The sequence below is a fragment of the Oryzias latipes genome, chromosome 20 (assembly GCF_053564925.1).
Source record: "Oryzias latipes strain Hd-rR chromosome 20, Olatipes_Hd-rR_3.1".
In the NCBI taxonomy this organism is placed as follows: domain Eukaryota; kingdom Metazoa; phylum Chordata; class Actinopteri; order Beloniformes; family Adrianichthyidae; genus Oryzias; species Oryzias latipes.
This window is the reverse complement of record NC_136256.1, coordinates 16,626,494-16,644,725: the sequence shown is the minus strand read 5'-3', so window position 1 is coordinate 16,644,725 and position 18,232 is coordinate 16,626,494. Positions and strand designations below refer to the sequence as shown.

The window sequence follows — 18,232 nt, the reverse complement described above, 5'->3', positions numbered from 1 at the left end:
ATTTGACAAAATCAGACACCAAATATTTGTATGAAAAGTACTTTATTCAAAAGACTATTTACACCAGAGCTGGAATCTACGATTATAGAATACAAGATTGAGCAACAGAGAGGCAAAGTTTGACCATCATCCACTGCAGCGACACAGAAGTTTGGAGCACATTGAGAATTATTTTTTTTGCATCTAATATGGGGGGAGTGTTGATAAAAGGAACCACTTGTATTACCGAATGTAATTGAATATAAAGTGCACGTATTGGACATGCCTACCCTTGATTGCCAAAGCAGATGATTCCCCACACAGTTGTACTTCATATTATTTTACCCCTCATGGAAAGAAATTGTCCCTTCCATTCTAACCTGATCCCGTCATCCCTTTACATCTAATATAATCCAACAATACCTTTCAAATGTATGGACTAAAAGTCCAAAGACCCTTCGTGTCATATCAAGTTCAAGGCCTCTTTTTCTGGTCTTGTTAAACCAGCCGATGAGCAGTAAAGACAAACGTACGCTCATGTTGACTTCAGATTTAATCCATTTTGAGGCTGCGGTAGATGTAGCGGATAAAAGCGAGGGACGACCAGAAGGACACGCTGCCCAGCATCAGGGAGAAGACCAGCGCCGTGAGCAGGGAGTACCCGAAGAACTCTGTGCTCTGCACCAGGCCGCTCATGGAAGACCGGTTCCTGTAGTAGAAAACCGAGTAGACGAAGATGAAGAGACCCGTAGAACCGGTGCTGAGGACGCTCCGCCACCACCACCGGTAGTCCTCGCCTGACAATAGGAAGTAGGTCAGGGCCACGGAGATGCAAGCTCCTACCGACAAGAGGATTGCAAAGACGCACAGCAGGATGCCGTACAGGGTGTAGTGCTCCCTGCCCCAAACTGTGGCAAAAATGTAATACAGCTCCACGGAAATGGCACTGAGGAAAAGATAAAGGGGAAAGTCAAATTAGTTTGGAGTGAAGACAATGATGAATCAGATGACTATCAGCTGGCAGCTCACCTAAAGGGCAGGAAGCCACCAATGGCCATGTGAACCACGGCGTGCTTGTACCAAGGCTGCGGGGGGATCTGCCGGGGAATGTTACGGGTGCGGCACGGTGCCTGGAAGCTACCCGCTCGGTTCTTTCCCACAATGCCGCCGATGACTGTGAGGGGGAAGCCTACCAGCACCCAGGCGCCCAGCAGGAGGAGAACAGTAGTGGCTGGCAGAGCCTGGGTGGAGCCACACCACCAGTGGATGGAGTTAACTACACTCCAAGTGATGAACAAGGGAGCTTTGGGAATAAACAAACACCTTTTTATCATTTCAGCATTATTTTAGCCCCAATGGATGCTAACTATTACATAAAAACTACTTTTAATATTTTGCTAGTCAATTACAATAAAGCCAAACATTTATTTTGAAATTCAGTCAACCATTATTTGAACATCACAGCCGCATCCCCCACCTGATAACGACACTTTTGCATGTGCATGGGATTAAATCTATGGTCATTTAAAGAAGAATGATAATTCAGGATTAACATAACAGGTTTTATTTAAAAACCACTGGATCCAGACAACTGTATCAGCATACCCAACATGCAAAAAACAAAGTAAGGTGGACTAGCTCATTGTAAAGCACATTTATTGCACAAAACATTACAAGACATATCACAGGAGAGATAATTAAAATAAAAATGGAAAGAAAGTTAAAAAGAATTTAAAGCAACCTTCAAGTAAGAGTGAGGATGTAAACGTTTAAATACAAACTAATCAACTGCAGCTGAGAACAAGTGAGCTTCTATCCTGGATTTAAATAAACGGTGTTTCAGCTTCCTGAAAGTCTGTTCCAGATGAAGCATAGAAGCTAAATGCTCCACTAGTACCTTTGATCAGAACAATGTTGAAACCAATAAAAAAAAAACAGCTGCAGAAAAATAACTGCTTATTTATAAGACTTTGAAAGATTTTTGTTTTTTACTGGACGAGAGAACAAAAGAGAAAATGACAGTTGAGCGCCTGTATTTCTGAGAATATTCACAACTTCAATATCTCTTTATCTGTACTACATCAAGATCTTCCTCCTGTCTCTTCCCAACCACATGGCTGCTCTCACCTCAGTCTTCTTCACTTTTCCTTTCATTCTTCCTGACACTCTTGCCACAAATTACACTTATAACCTTCCTCCACCCATTCCAACCAGCTTGCACACCCTTCTTCCCCTCTTTCTCAATGGTTCCGGACTGTTCAGTACCTACAGTTCTCCACCTTCTTCCCCTCTGCTTCTAGTAACCTCGTTGTTCCACTTGAGTTCCTCTCATTTACACACAGATAGTTACTGCAGCCGACCTTCATGCCGTCTTTCCAAGGCAAACCTCCACCTCTCTAAACGCTCCTGCAGCTGTTCTCTGCTCTCACTACAGATCACAATGTCATCTGCAAACACCGTGATCCAGAGATTCCTGTCTAACCTCATCTATCAGTCTGTTCATCACCACAGCAAACAAGCAGAGGCTCAAAGCTGATTCTTGGTGCAGTCCCACCTCCACCTCTAATCATAATGCACATTTACAAAACACAACTAAATAGAACAATATTTATTAGGTATGGATGTACTATTTTAAAAGAGCTTAATCAATCACAACTCTCAGAATGTCTTGTTCTGCATTTTTTTCTAAATCTTTAATAGTCCCAAACAAAAACAACTACAAGGATAAAACAGATTTCAGAATATGAACATATTTTCTGTCCTTATGTTATTCCCAGAAATGCTTTACTTGTGTTTTCCTTCAACACCTGCAGAAGTCCCGTTGGCTAAAACATACCAAGTTTGCACTTTTTTTCCATAAAAAGCAGATTCTGTGTAAGATTAATGGAACTGAAGGAGGATTTGGGACAACATGACTCATGGCAAAGCCCACTGTGTGTTGAGTGTGTCTGTTGTGAGTCTGTGTGTGTAACTAAAAGAAGGAAACATTAATGTTTCAGTGTTGTCAAGTAATGTTGTGACTTTTATTCTAAAAATTAGAACTACAGCACTGATTGTTTTCCCCCTGTAAAAGTTTTTATTTTTCGTTATTAATATTATGATTTTAATGAATGGAAATCATTCATTATGTGGTTTTTTGAATCATAAAATTACAAAATTCTTCGCAGTCCTCTGTTTGGAAGCTGAGGTTTTGTGGTGAGACAAAGTCTGGAATCTTACCAGAGAAAAGAGAAGACGCGAGGATGATGTTCCACACCCAGCGCTGGCCGTTGATCTGCGTGTAGAAGCTGCAGGAGACGTAGCCCGACACACAGCTGGTCAGAGCGTATAGGACGATGGCTGCAGAGTTTATGGCGCCGTGGCGGTGTACGTTGAACATTCCCAGCAATGCCATGATGATAATAGCTGCAGACCACATCAAAGTCAACAGACTCATACAAAAAAAAGTGATACGAAGGTGCTAAAATCTTGTGCTTAGTCTTTGCTTTACTGCTAGAAAAAAAGTTGTCAACCATTAATAAAAAAAAATAAAGCTGATCTGGTTTTCACAGGCTGCTTAGCCCAGGTTGATCCTGAATGCTCACCTGTAGCAAGGGTCAGGAACTGAGCTCCAACTCCCAGCACAGCACACAGCAAGCTTTTGAAAGGAGGAAACCTGAAGACATCAGTGTGGATGATTTTCCAGCCGTTGTCTCCTTGGTCCAGATCATCGCAGCTGCCGTCTTCTTCCACGTTGTACCTGCAGACGATACAAAAAGTATTCTCTGTGGGCCAAAATACCTCTATATGAGCATACTCATGTTGTCACTTTTTATTTACTGAACTAGAAAAACCAACTAAAATCAGTTTGGAAAAATCTAAATCTATATGTTTGACAAAGAATATTCAATTTTAGACCATAATATATACATTTTTTAAAGTATGCACATCAAGCTTCAGTTCTTTAGAAAACTAAGCTTAAACAAATAAAGCATAAAGTATGTATTTTATGACTATTGATGGGATGTGAAAAAGGTTTTGATCCAAAAAAGTTACCCATATTTTCTGGACTATAAGTCGCTGCGTAGTATAAGTCGCACCAGCCCAAAAATGCATTATAAAGTAGAAAAAAACACAGATAAGTCGCACTGGACTATAAGTCGCATTTTGACGGGAAATTTATTTGACAAAATCTGAGACCAAGAACTAATAACTTGCACAACCTCATATGACACAATCATAGCAGACTGTTTATCTCCTAATTTCCCAGTAATTCTTTCTCATACTTATTTATTTATTCCTTTCATGAAGCATCATTGGCCAACTAATACTCTGTTTTCATCCTGTATTTGTAGAAACAGTTGTGATTTTTATTGCATTTCTGAATCTATGAAATCATTGGAAAATAGAATATTATGTTTTTGGCCTTCAAGATCTTACTTTAAAAAAAGTTTGCTGATTCTCTGAGTCACTTAACATCCTCTTAACACTTAACATACCTCATACATCAAATTGACCCAGGAACATCATCTCTGTTCCTCACAAATGAACATAAAAGGAGGGTTAAAAATGTATTTATTTCAATTTATTTCTAATATAAGTCACTGCGGAGTATAAGCAGCAGCCCTTGCCAAACTATGAAAAAAAGGGCGACTTATAGTCCGGAAAATACGGTAAATAAAAATGCAAAGGTACAGATCCAGAGTGTGTCAGTTGTTACATTTTCCTCATAGAGTGAAAGATGAAGCCTTTCCTCTCTTTCCTATTACACATTGGGGCAAAAAAGGATTTAGTCAGTGACCACTTGTGCAAGTTCCCCCACTTACAAAGATGAGAAAGGCCGGTAATTATGGTGGAAAATAAGTATTTGGTCAATAACAAAAGTTCAATTCAATCCTTTGTTATCTACCCCATATTAGCAATGACAAGTCTTCACAAGGTTTTCACAAACTGTTGCTGGGAGCGTTGTCATGTTGAAAGACCCAGCCATGTTTCATCTTCAATGCCCTTGATGATGGGATGTGGTTTTCACTCAAAATCTGACCAGTCATGGCCCCATTCATTCTTTCCTTTACACAGATGAGTCGTCCCTGGTCCCTTTGCTAAACTACAGCCCCAAATCATGATGTTTCCACCCCCTTGCTTTTTTACAGTAGGCATTGTGTTCTCTGGATGCAACTCAGCATTCTTTCTCTTCCAAACACGACGAGTAGAGTTCTTACCAGAAGGTTCTATTTTGGTTTCATCTGACCATAGGACATTCTCCCAATCCTCTTCTGGATCATCCAAATTCTCTCTAGCAAACCTTATACTGGCCTGCTCATGTCCCGGCTTTAGCAGGGGGACACGTCTGGCACTCTAATAGAGGGAACGAGTGGAGGACAGAGGATCCTCTTACAGAAGACGTTACAGGTTCTGTGAGAGCCAGAAATCTTGCTTGTTTGGTAGCTGACCAAATACTTATTTTTCACCATAATTTACAAATTAATTCTTCCAAAGTCAGAAAATGTGATTTTCTGGAAGGTTTTTTCTCATTTTGTGTCTCATAGTTGAGGTTTGTCTATGATGAAAATTACAGGCCTCTTGTCTTTTTAAGTAGGAGAACTTGGACAATTGGTGGCTGGCTGACTTCTCCACTGTTTTTCTACAGTCTAAACCTACCATTAAATCCTCAAAAGACAGCTCTGCATCGCCTTCAGTTTAGTTAGCATTAGAAATACAATAGGTCAAAATGTTGTGGAGAGACTCCAAAAAGGAAATGTATACCCAGATCTGCTCTCGCTGCTGTAAATGTCAAAGTGAAATGCAGCCACTGCGCAGTCAGAAAGAGACTGCGGTAGCTTAACCTTCATGACGTGACTGGAGGTTTTCACAGTGAAAGATGAGCCTCAGAGCAAAAGCCGGGCCAAAAATGGGGCAACAGTTCAGAAGTAACGTCTTCTAGAGGCACAAATTAGTCTTTTTTTTCCACAGAAGTTTAGTCCGCCTGTGAGGCAGAAACAGTCATCCTTTTAAAGTGACCTTTCCTGTGAACGTTTGCTCTTCAAAAACACTTAATACCCACACGGTGGTTCTAAATACAGTTTTGCACCATCGCTTCATCTGTCAAAGGATTCATTTCGGGAAAAAAACACATCAAAAGTGACTGCTGAAGAGTTTTCCTGTCTCACCTGGCAAAGTCATTCTTGAGAACGCGCATGAGGATGATGATGACGAAGCCCAGCAGCAGCACCACCAGAACCAGTGAGTTGATGATGGAGAGCCAGTGGATCTCCAGAGTTTTCGGGAAGAATGAGTAATCCCTGAGGCGCTCTGCTCTCCGGGAGTAAGGCAGGCTGGACTCGTACCAGTGCACGCTGTAGGTGTGGGTTACCGTCAGGGTGCCCCCGCCCACTCCGACCCCACCTACCGCAGCACCTGTGCCCTCCTCTAAAGGGACGGGCTTCACGTCCTTTACAGACACATTAGCGAAGATCACAGACTCGCCGTTGTACTCTATGTTGAAGTCGAGGTGAGTCCACAAGCCCACCTGAACATATAAAGGAGGAGATAAGAGATTGCGAGACAAAAGCGGTTCAGGCGTCAGCAGATCACTCGGTTACCTTGTGGCTGTGAGGCAGGAAGCCGCTCTCCTCTATGTATCCCACAAAACCCCAGATTGGTATTTCCGCCAGGACAAATTCAAAGTAGTACAGCTCCTCGATGGCCTCACGGAGCTGGTCGACCTGACGCACACAGATCAGACGCAAACTCAAGGGAGGAACGACTAGAGAGGGTGGTTTGATTCTGCACCCAGTTTACAGTCAATGAACAAGGCTGCTCAGCAAACAGTGAACAGCAAACATAAAATCCTGTTACAAACACAGACGCAGAAGACACAGAGAGAAAAGGAAAAGCTAACAAACCACAAGAAGTTTCAATATTTACCCAAGACAAAAAATTAGTTAGTGTTTAAAGTACAGTAAACTTAGAAGGTCAATTTAAAGGAAATTATCTACTGCTGATCAGTGTCTACGTTAAAAACAACAAATCCTTAATTGAACCAACTTCCTGGTCAGACACAGAGTTCAATTTATTTAAAAAAAAAGGAGTTTCACCTGTTTCTCTGACAGAGTCAGCTGACAAAGGGTTTTCTTCTCCACGTTCTCTCTGAAGCGGATGTGATACAAAGACTCTGCCATCCTGTCACCGTCCAGCACTTCGCCTAGACTCAGGGATTTGTGGTGCACCTATCCAGAAACATCAGAAACAGTCTCAGCAGGGGGGAAATAGCAAAGGTGAGCGAGCAAAGTTTGTATAGTAACTCCATCAATGAAAAGGGACAAAGTCTAATCTCATCTTTCGTGAGTATTTTCATTGATAAATTCAAGCTTTCAAGTTGTAATAAAAGTTAAGAAGCATAAACATGTGTAGGTGTGTCAAAGACTACACAGAACCTGCACATATGTATCACATCACCAACTTTTATTCCAAAAAGTGAGTCAATTTATGGTGTATTTTTTTCATATACAGTGGAGGTAATTAGTATTCTACCCCTTGGTGATTTTGTTGGTTTTCCCACTTAAAAGGAAACTGACAGCCAGTCATTATAATGGCAAGTTCAAAAGTGAGAGATATAAAAAAATGTACTTTAAATAATTTATATATATATTTGAATTTCACTGAGGGAAATAAGTATTTGAACCCCCTTGACGGAAAGATGTAGCAATTTGAGGCAAAGCACTTATTAGCAAACACAAAGGTCAGGCAGTTCTTGTACTCTAAGGCTACGTTCACACTGCAGTGAGAAGGGCAGTGGGGGCGCGCATTCATGTTGTGTGTTAGGGAGGAAGGAGAATGATAATAAAAGAAGGCTTCCCCCAAAGTAAATGCTATTGACTCTTTATTAACCCGCTCTGGAGAATCCTCAGGGTCCAAACAGGGAAGTGAACCCCGAAGGAGGATCTGCCTTCGGTCCCCCACTCTTATGACCACGGTTGGAAAGGGGAAAAAAAAAGGCATCCCCGGAAAGGTTCATCACCACACTCGGCCATTTTGCTGAAAATGTTTTCAAAAACCGCCCGGATGCGATAAGAGCCCTGGAGTTTGGCCTGAAAGGAGCTGTCACCCCAAATATTAATCAAATCGGTGACCTTGTTTACCTTCCACTGACTGGTCTCAGCAGCATCGTCCGCCATGGTTGATGTTTATGTTCTAGTTCCCGCCTACTTCAACGCAGAATTATGACGTTTGTAGGATATCAATGACGTACGGGTCGGATACATGTGGGATGTCCGTTCAGATGGAGGTCGCATTTCAAAAGATCGGATACATATAGGATTCAGGACCACGTACCCAAGTGGCCTGGGTCACATTTGAAAAGATCGGATCTCTGTCGTTCAGACTGTCATGAAAAGATCAGATACAGGTCGCATAGGGGCAAAAAAAAAATCGGAATTGGGTAGTTTCAGCCTGCAGTGTGAACGTAGCCTAAGATCAGGTTTATACACATATCAGAAGCGATTTTGGTCCACTTTTGAATCATTCAGGTTTGGTGGCTGTGGAGGGAAGGTGGTTCTCACTCAGGATTTGATGGTGCATGGGTCTGTCCATCCACACAATGAAGGTGTCCTGTGGAGAAAAACACTCCCAAAGTATGATGTTTCCACCTCCATGCTTGACAGTGGGGATGGCGTTTTTGGGGGTCATAGGCAGCATTTATCTTCCTCCAAACTGAACGGGTTGAGTTGATGCCAAAGAACTCCATTTTGGTCTCTCTGATCACAGGACCTTAGTAGTCACTAGGGAATCAAATACTTTTTCCCTCAACGAAATGCAAATAGTTTTGTGGAAATTTTGTATAAAGGGGATTTCTTGATTTTTTATCTTTCAGTGCTCAAATGAACCCACCATTAGGATGAAAGAATGTACATTTTATAAGTGGGCAAACCTACAATCTCAACAAGGGTTCAAATACTTATTTCTTCCTCTGAAAATGAATAAAACAACATCTCCAAACTTAAAACAAGATGAAAATAAAGACAGAAAATACCTTCTCGGGCCTGCAAACTGGCAATGTGTAGTAGTGATATGTCTCCTGGGGGTTATGATAAGGCCCCACTTTATTGACGTAAAGAGTCACATTGTCCCCCTGCTTGTAGCCTGCTGCCCAGCTGGAGAACAGGCACAGTATCAGGACGCAGTGCAGCTCCATGGTCTTCTGAGGGCCAGATGGGAGGCGTCCTCTTCCACGGCGCACAAAAACCCCCTTCAGCAGAAAAATAGACAGATCGTCAGATTACGTTGGATGAGAGTCATCGAAACTCGTCTTTTACGTGCAACCAAACAACTCTGTGACATTGAGATTTGCAGAGGTACAAACATGAAGCTTTTTCCACAACAACATGGCTAAAAAACATCACTCCCATATGATTTACAACTTTTTCTGTTGATTTCTTTACAAGGTTCAGACATAAAACCTCTTATGCTACAAGCAATATTAAGTTAAAAGAGAGCAAATAATCCCTTACATTATATGTTTTTTAGTTGTAACTAAGTAAGACAATATCGCTTCAGGCTTTTATTTTGTGATTCAATTTAGCTTAAACCACTGAAATCAATTTCCTGTGATGATTTAGTACAACATACATTTAATTTATTTTCCTAATAACAGAAACAGTAATAAGTAACCTTTACTCTGTTACACACAAGTAACTTTTAGCAAAAAGAGTACTACTCAAAGTACAGTTACTAATTTACAGTGAGCTATTTCTATTTTATGTATTTTTAATTTGTGAATTCAAATCTCTATTTTGACAATTGCAAACATGCCTGCCTTCATTTCCCATCATCCCTTTGTTTACGCTCTCTCCTGCTAGCTTACAGTCCCTCACACCCCTAACAAAAATGCAGAGAAATATAGGAGCTATCCAGACGTACAGTTTTGAATCAGATGCCAGCTCAGACGAGAAAAACCAGGACCTACATGGATCTGGTCGTCTGCAAGTGGATGCATCAGAACGGAGCAGAGCGGAAGCTTGTGACTTGCCGATATACAAGTTTTTTCCAACAGTATTTTTACGTCTACTCCTAATTTCGCAACACTGTGAATAATTATATTTGGATATATAGAAAGACAATTTCAAACTCAATGTTTTTAATACATGTCCTCCATCATAATAAAAATGCCCCAAAGAAAATGTCCAAAACACCAAAAACAAACACAAACACTTCTGTCCTGTTGTTATAGGCAACTATTATTTAAATACACTCTTATTAGACAGTATTAGTTCTTTATTTAGTCTTTGTTGTTATTTTTAAGAGTAGATATTCTATATTTTCCTTTTTTATTGATAAAGCTAATGGTAGCTTTCATTTTACCAAAATAAAACTATATATATATATATATATATATATATATATATATATATATCATTTTTTAGCAATTTTGAAACTATGTTGCCCCTCGTGTGAATTTAAAAGTTTTCGAATTACCATTTTACTTTAGACTATCATGTTGTACCGATATTATAAAGAAAGTAACAAGAAAGTAATTCTGAGACAGTAATATTGGAAGGTTTTGGGATTACTTTTGAAGAGCAATAACAAGTAATCTGTACTGGATTAGAGTTTGGAAATAACTTGTTCAACACAGTTTATAATTGCTTTTTAAGATATAGATGACCAGCATGGTTTCATGACCACAATCCCATGTCAAACCTGCTCCTGTCAGGCCACATTCCTGACATTTACTGCAAAGAATATGGATTTTTTTTCTTTATTGGTAAATAATTAATATTTTTTTTAAATCTCCCAAAGCGAGGCTTTTGTCAGATAGATCATCATGTCACTGGAAAGACCTTAGCTGTCATCTGAATCAGGACAATAGCAAAAACAGACATTTAGAGCAGGCAAATCAGTCACTCTTTGGAGGAGATGTAAACTAGATTAGAAGCAGAATAACTGGATTCATCTAACAAACAGTGATTAAAGCAGTAAGGCCAAAATCTGAGTAGTCTTGTTGTTTCAATCAGTGTCCCTTAACGTGACTATAAGAGAAAAGGATCTTATCGACCCTCTGAGCTAAACATTTCTGTTCAAAAACAACCCAAGAATGCTGTAAACATCCGAATCGCTCATCTCACTGCCGTGTCACCTCAATGCCGATGGTGAAGAGCCGACTTTCTGTCCGTCAGACTCCGTGGACTTCAGGCCCCGACAGTCTTCTCTGCTCCGGTATGCGCCGACGGTGGAGCTCACTGCAATTAAGGCACAACCTAACGGCTAAACATGTCGGAAACCCTCGATAAAGTGTACTGGCGGGTTAGACATTCGGGTCGATCATATCCGGGTACATTTAGTGCCACATTGGTCGGCGGAAACAAAAAAGAAGGACTCGGCAACACGTCACCTTAAAAATAAAAATAACGAGTCCCTTTAGTTTTCCGGAGTGGGCGGAGAAACGAAAAATACACCTGCAACATATTTGGTACGTCAAAAGTTGACATAAAAATATATTTAAAAGCAGTACATTTTTAGGGGGTTCTTTTATAACGACTCCGAATGATGAATTTGGACGTTTTGGCTAATATTACAACGACTGAATAATTTTTTTTATGTTTGTCTGATAGACCGGATTTCCTGTAACCTCAATCAACCAATCAGGTGCGTTTTTGTGACTTCTGCGCTTTCGCACAAGCCAGACTAATCGAACCGGCAACATCGATGAGGACACTCACAGTTCCTTTTCGGGATTCTGTCCTCGATAATTTGACCGGTAATGCCTGCCATTTGATTTCCCGCGAAACACACACAGTTCCTCCCGCCCTCTTTGGTCGTTGGTTATTCCACGGTGCTATTGCTAACAGGTAGGCAAGAAAACGTTTACTTTTATATCATTCACTTGTTTACGTCGTTATTAGTCATTTCAATTTAAAATGACCATGTCGACTTCCTGTATACCCGTCAGTCGCAGAGTACCAATGCAAGCTTAGCTAGGCCCAGGGCGAATGCATCCTACCGACTAGTACAGTAGTACCAGCGGTTACCGCTATGTTACTTAGATTTAAAGGCTCCATACAAACCTGTCGTAAACACTATTTTTCGGGTTCACATTGAGTCCTCTGTGCTTCCAATGGGTTAAGATGATGTGAACAGTTAATCACCGCCTGCAGAAGTGCCCACAACTTTGGAATGTGTTGACTGCCATGATGATAATGTTTTTGTGCTGAAAACTTGAATAAAGTGCTGTTTTTCCTTCAGATATCATCCAATAATGGGAATACACGGACTTGCCAAACTGATTGCTGACCATGCCCCTTCTGCAATCAAAGAGCAAGACATTAAGAGCTACTTTGGTAACTGCACATGTTCTTGTTTATTTATGCAAGCAACTTGCAAAAAATAATTAATTTGTTCCCTCAAATTAATAATTTGTGGCCACAAATTAAAGCTTTGTGCAGTCACATTTTCATTTTTGTGGTCAGAATTTAGTAGTTTGTGACCATAAACTTGTAATTTAATATCATCAGTTGTTACTACTAATTTGTGCTTACAAATACTAAATCGTCACCCAAAAATGCCAAGAACAAGCTAAATATGGCAGCAAAATACGAATTTGTTTGCACCAAGTGCTACTTTGTGCCAATAACATGCTGATTCTGGCTGCAAATTATTAATTTGTGTGCACTAAAGGCTACCTTGTATGCACAAAATGTATGCACACTAAATGCGTATTCAGAAGTTATTAATGTGAGTGAACAGTTTTTATTTTTTTTTGTCATTTCTAGGGCTCTAGTTTTGAAATCAATCACTGTATATTTGCTTGATGCTGAATTCTCTTCTTAGGCAGGAAAATTGCCATCGATGCCTCCATGTGCATGTACCAGTTCCTGATTGCTGTGAGACAGGATGGTAATGTTCTACAGAATGAAGATGGGGAAACAACAAGGTACAGATGAAGCAACACACACTAGGAAAACAGGGAATGGGGCGTTTATGAATTACTGCTGCAGTTTTTCTTTTATTAGATCTAAAGTGTTAAATGACTGTGTTTACTTTTCACAGCCACCTAATGGGAATGTTCTACCGAACGATCCGCATGCTGGAGCATGGGATCAAGCCGGTGTACGTTTTTGATGGGAAGCCTCCACAGCTCAAATCATCAGAGGTCAGTGCTGTCTTGAAGATCTTCTGCAGATTTTTATTACCATTTAAGGAGCATAGATGATATTGCATGACACAAATTAATTTGCATCTTGTGTATTTTTAACACCTTTTTTTTAAAAATGCATATCATGTAGCTTGAGAAGAGAGGAGAAAGGAGGGCAGAAGCTGAGAAGTTGCTTGCTCAAGCACAGGAAATGGGTAAAAAAAAAATTCATTTCTGCCACATTCTTCTTTATTTTCTTGATTGGATTGCAGGAATGAAAGAACATGATTATGTATTTTATCTGATCAGATTAATAATGTCCTCTTTGTCTTTTAAAAATCAGGAGAACAAGAAAATGTAGAAAAATTCACCAAACGTCTGGTTAAAGTGACTAAGCAGCATAATGACGAATGCAAAAAGCTGCTATCCCTGATGGGCGTTCCTTACATTGAGGTATCATACTTTTCCTTTTGCTATATTTGCTGTATTTTAACATTTGTTACCATATATTTTAGTTTTGCTTATGTACGCTGGATCTAAGAGTACAGAAATATTAAACACTTATTGAATATATTTTCAGACACATTCCTCTGTGACACAGCATGGTACAACCATTTTTTTCAGGCTCCATGTGAGGCTGAAGCCAGCTGTGCTGCTTTAGTTAAAGAAGGGAAGGTCTTTGCCACGGCAACAGAAGACATGGACGGCCTGACCTTTGGGACAAACGTGCTGCTCAGACATCTCACTGCCAGCGAAGCCAAGTATGTCCTGCTGCTTCATGTTCCATGCATGCTCAAAAAGGAGTGGAAAGAACTATTAACCAAAGATGTTCCTGCTTGTTTCAGAAAGCTTCCCATTCAAGAGTTCCACTTTAATCGCATCTTGCAGGACATGGACCTGACCAAAGAGCAGGTACATTTCTCTGTTTTAAATCATTTCTATGATTGTACAGATAAAGCTCCTTATAAAACCATCCGGAAGCCTTCACTTTGACAGCGTTCTCTGCATTTCAGTTCATCGATCTGTGTATTCTGCTGGGTTGCGACTACTGTGGCACCATCAAGGGAATTGGCCCCAAGAGAGCCGTGGACCTGATCCGACAGCACGGCTGCATCGAGGAGATCCTAGAAAACATCGATTCAAAGGTGAGGTTTCAAAGCTGCAGCTGCAGCTGCTCTCGAAGCATCAACCTCTGATTCCATCTACCCTGCTTGTCTCTTTGCAGAAACACTCGGCCCCAGAGGACTGGCTGTATAAAGAGGCCAGGGGTCTGTTTCTGAAGCCGGAGGTGGTGGATTGTTCCTCGGTGGAGCTGAAGTGGAACGAGCCTGATGAGGAGGGCCTGGTCCAGTTCATGTGCAACGAGAAACAGTTCAGGTGAAAGAGTTTTTTTGCACACTCTCATCCCCGTCAAACCTGCCGTACTATGTTTGACCTCTAGTTTGTGGGTCTTTTAGTGTTTGCTTAACTTTTAGGAGATCAGATTTAATCTGAGCTTTCCGAGATGGAATGAAATAAAGCGTTCATTGTTTTTTGTCTGTTTTTTTGTGCGTGCAGTGAGGACAGAATCCGTAACGGTTGTAAGAAGATTGTAAAAAGCAGACAGGGCAGCACACAGGGAAGACTGGACTCTTTCTTCACCGTCACTGGATCCCTGTCCTCCAAACGAAAGGTACGAAGCCAAAAGTCCTTCTGAACGACAAACTCAATGTGAAGAAAATACTTTTTTTGATTTTCAGTGAACCATTTTCTAAACAAATTGCTTTTATTTTTGTTGTAGGAGCCAGAAACAAAAGGACCAGCAAAGAAAAAGCAGAAAACTGGAGCAACACCTGGAAAATTCAAGAAGGCCAAATAAGCTCAAAGCAGAACTTTGTTCAACTAGTTAAGATTGTTAGTATGTCAAACCACGAAAAAGGACTACGGTGCATAAGTAGAGATAAGAAAGCTGTCGAGTGAAAACTCAGTCATCAAGAGTAAAACACAGCCAGGCTAGCTATGGTTTTTTGAATGATGAAATAAATAGTTTCTGTATAGAAATGCTTGAGTTTTTGTTTATTCTGCTATCTAGGGGTGTAGCAATTAGTCGATGAATCCATTTATATTCCTACAATCAAATCTGTCTAAGGCACGTGTGTCAAACTCAAGGCCCGGGGGCCAAATGTGGCCCTCTATGTCATTTTATGTGGCCCGCGAGAGCATAAAAGTTTTTAATTTCTTAGAATAAAAAATAAAAATTGGTGTGTATTTATTCATATCTAGGAGGAATCTGACTTAAAATATCGGATTGGGCAACCATGCATTAGTCCTTAAACACTGTCCATATAACCTAGCCTGACAGAATGAAATTTTAAAGGATTTATGCTAAAGTAACAAGCAAACATGTTTTCTATGCAACTGTAATTGTCACTTTAAAACGTTAAAGTAAATACATTATGAGTTATTTAACATTAAGGAGTAGTTACATTTAGTAACATATATAAGTTATCTCTGACCCTTTGAGGACAACCACTATGCTGATGTGGCCCTCAGTGAAAATGAGTTTGACACCCCTGGTCTGAGGCTAGCTGGCAATCGAGGCAAATCGGCCTATTCCATTGTAAAATTGTTTCTAAATTGATTATATCGATATTGGAAAATACAGTTTACATTGAGGTACTGTAGTTTTATTTTACTTTAACATAAAAACGGCGATGTGCATCACAGCAGACAAAACACATGTGACGGTAGCAAAAAATGATCAATGTATCATTCCAGTCCAATGTGTGGACAGACTTTAAATTTAGCAAAGACTTGTGATAATACAGTCTGCTAGAATGTTCTGATAATGTTCAGTTAGGATTAATTTGATGTGGAAAAACAACAACTTTAAGATACTAAAATATGAATGGATTTGTCATTCACTCTTGTTTACTTGTCTGTTTGTACACATATTTAATTTACACTTGATTATCTTGTAAGAAATAGAAGGAATCTGGAAAACTTCACCTGTACTGTTCAGTAGCAGGTATTTATCTCTGAGTCACACTGGTTGAAGTTTTGGCTAAAGATGTCCTGGATTCATTTTAGGTCAGTGAATCGTATCGTTCCAAATGAACCAATATCCACTAATCATATCATCAACCATAAATTAGATGAATCGTCAAACCCCTACTGTTAACTAAGAACTCCATGATTGAAGCTGATTGAATTCATGCTGTGTTGACTGCTTTTGCCCACAAGGGGGCGTTTACTCTGCACACAAAGTTTCTTGAGTCTCAAATACACTTCTGTTTATCTGAGGAGGTCTGGGGCAACTTTGGAAGGAAGGAAGATAGTGAATAATGTTTGACTTAGCTTTTTTTTTATAAATCAGGTGCAAAATGAAACTGCAGCATTACATGGTTTGTTAATATAAATCTAATAACTGGTTTCCTTGGTTTTCAGTGCAAGATGCAAATAAATAGAATAGATAATAATAAAATACAAAAGACCATATTCATAAAGAATGCAGTTGAGTGGTGAGAGGGACTGGGTAGTCAGGGGGGGTCGGTTAGCTGGATAGCTGCAGTGTGAAAAAAGAAACCTGCATGAGGAGAGAAGAGGAACCTCCTGCTGGAGGGGGAGGGGCTTCAGGTCCCAGAGATGAACAGTTCCTGAAGTTCATCTGCAGAGTTTCAATGCTGCAGCTGCTGAGCCTACTTGGAGATTGATGCAGGAATCCAAATCTCCGTCTCCATGCCAGAGAGGACAAGACCGGATGCAGAACCAGACAGTTTGCTCTGAATATGGCAGAACTCCACAAACATCAGCATATGAGCAAAGGGACTGAAAGAGCAGCTGCTTCTCTAAGCAACTCACTCAGTTGTAGGTCGAGTGAGTAATGGAGACAGGTGAAGCTGAAAAAGTACCACACCTGTAGGGTAACAGGTTGGCCTGTCCCAAATCGGTTGCAGCAGCAAACCAAACAAGCTGCAGTGAGGCCTCCACCCTACAGAGGAAGAGATGGGCTGGAGCCCTCATTACTACAGGAACTGCCTGAGGTACAGGAGAGGAGCAGCCAACTGGTAAAAAAATATTAAAATAGGGGATTAGAAAAGTTTGAATCCAAAAAAACTCCCTAAAAAGCTGAAGATGTACCAACATTTAAAATGAACAGTCTAATAAAGTCTGTTTCAGTTCACTTAACCCTTGTGTTATCTTATAGAAGACCCCACCCTTACATTGACATGTTCTCCCTACCATGACAAAGGTGGATAAAGGTGGAAAGATTTCATGTAATCCATGGACACCAGTGAGGTTCCCAAATCAATGAAGAAAAAATGTTTAGCACACTGTCTTGTGGGTCTAGATGACCCCACTCCCAATGTTAGGGTGCCTAGGATAGCACAACGGTTAAGGAAGCTCCTCTCTCCTCATCTTATTACATAATATCATCTCTTTGTATTCATTATCAGTAAATATAACAAGCATCCACACACACTCCAAACTCCATTGAGCTGTCTAAGGACACCAGAAACTAAATAGTTAACCTGTGGCACGCTGTAAAGACGGAATCTGCTATAGGTAAGCAGCTTGGTGTGAAGAAATCAACTGTGGGAGCAAGTAATGGAAGACATAAAATGTCCCTGATAATCTCTCTTAGTCTGGTGTCCATGGATTACATGAAATCCTCTCCACCTTTATCCACCTTTGTCATGGTAGGGATAACACGTTAACGGCACAAGCACAAAGCACAAAGCACACGGTTAAGAGTTCCAAGAACATGAGAGTCTAACATCTAGCTTTTTTCTAGCTTACAGAGGAATTTACCAACAGTTTCATTTAAAATCCTGCATTGTGATTTCCTGGATTCTTTCCTCTCATTCTGTCTTTTATAGTTGGATTGTACCTATAATAACAGGCCTTCTTTAAGTCATAAAATTGGTTAAAAAAATACTCTGCTGCCCCAAAATAAAATAAAACTCTCATGTCTAAAAATAGAAGAGCATTCCTGCCAAAACAAACAAACAAAACTAAAAAATCCACAAAACCAAGAGACCAGAAAGTAATGTTTCAGCTGAACCCAAAGAACATGACACAAATTGAAAAAGGAAGTGCAGTTGGTAGATGTGTCATTTTTCAGAAACAAGTTGCTCCTGGCAGGAAATGAACTCATAAACGTCT

General features: G+C 40.3%; 2 protein-coding genes across 2 annotated transcripts; one reads left to right on the top strand and one right to left on the bottom strand.

The window, feature by feature from the left end:
* Nucleotides 1-25: 25 nt before the first annotated feature.
* tm9sf1 (transmembrane 9 superfamily member 1) lies at nucleotides 26-11,585 on the bottom strand. The gene is made up of 9 exons (XM_004080960.5): nucleotides 11,093-11,585; nucleotides 8,990-9,205; nucleotides 7,056-7,187; nucleotides 6,561-6,683; nucleotides 6,129-6,487; nucleotides 3,564-3,718; nucleotides 3,199-3,384; nucleotides 1,009-1,282; nucleotides 26-925 (listed from the first exon to the last, which is right to left on the bottom strand). The coding sequence occupies exons 2-9, from the start codon at nucleotides 9,149-9,151 to the stop codon at nucleotides 532-534; spliced, it is 1,785 nt and encodes a 594-aa protein (XP_004081008.1). The 5' UTR covers nucleotides 9,152-9,205; nucleotides 11,093-11,585; the 3' UTR covers nucleotides 26-531.
* A 30-nt stretch (nucleotides 11,586-11,615) lies between these two features.
* On the top strand, nucleotides 11,616-15,127 carry LOC101158562 (flap endonuclease 1). Its single transcript, XM_004080959.5, has 12 exons — nucleotides 11,616-11,804; nucleotides 12,199-12,293; nucleotides 12,784-12,886; nucleotides 13,003-13,105; nucleotides 13,239-13,302; nucleotides 13,431-13,540; nucleotides 13,712-13,848; nucleotides 13,933-13,999; nucleotides 14,101-14,232; nucleotides 14,313-14,464; nucleotides 14,645-14,759; nucleotides 14,868-15,127. Exons 1-12 carry the CDS (start codon nucleotides 11,662-11,664, stop codon nucleotides 14,943-14,945), a joined length of 1,299 nt encoding a protein of 432 aa, XP_004081007.4. The 5' UTR covers nucleotides 11,616-11,661; the 3' UTR covers nucleotides 14,946-15,127.
* The last annotated feature ends 3,105 nt before the right edge of the window (nucleotides 15,128-18,232 follow it).

What these genes read in the sequence shown, in the direction of transcription:
- tm9sf1 (XM_004080960.5), bottom strand. Translation starts at nt 9,151, where the DNA reads ATGGAGCTGCACTGCGTCCTGATACTGTGCCTGTTCTCCAGCTGGGCA. An exon ending in CAGTTTGCAGGCCCGAGAAG is followed by an intron (nt 7,188 to 8,989) that starts GTATTTTCTGTC and finishes GTTTCTGGATAG; the next exon opens with GTGCACCACAAATCCCTGAG. An exon ending in TCCTGCCTCACAGCCACAAG is followed by an intron (nt 6,488 to 6,560) that starts GTAACCGAGTGA and finishes TTATATGTTCAG; the next exon opens with GTGGGCTTGTGGACTCACCT.
- LOC101158562 (XM_004080959.5), top strand. Translation starts at nt 11,662, where the DNA reads ATGAGGACACTCACAGTTCCTTTTCGGGATTCTGTCCTCGATAATTTG. An exon ending in AGACATTAAGAGCTACTTTG is followed by an intron (nt 12,294 to 12,783) that starts GTAACTGCACAT and finishes TTCTCTTCTTAG; the next exon opens with GCAGGAAAATTGCCATCGAT. An exon ending in GAAGATGGGGAAACAACAAG is followed by an intron (nt 12,887 to 13,002) that starts GTACAGATGAAG and finishes TACTTTTCACAG; the next exon opens with CCACCTAATGGGAATGTTCT.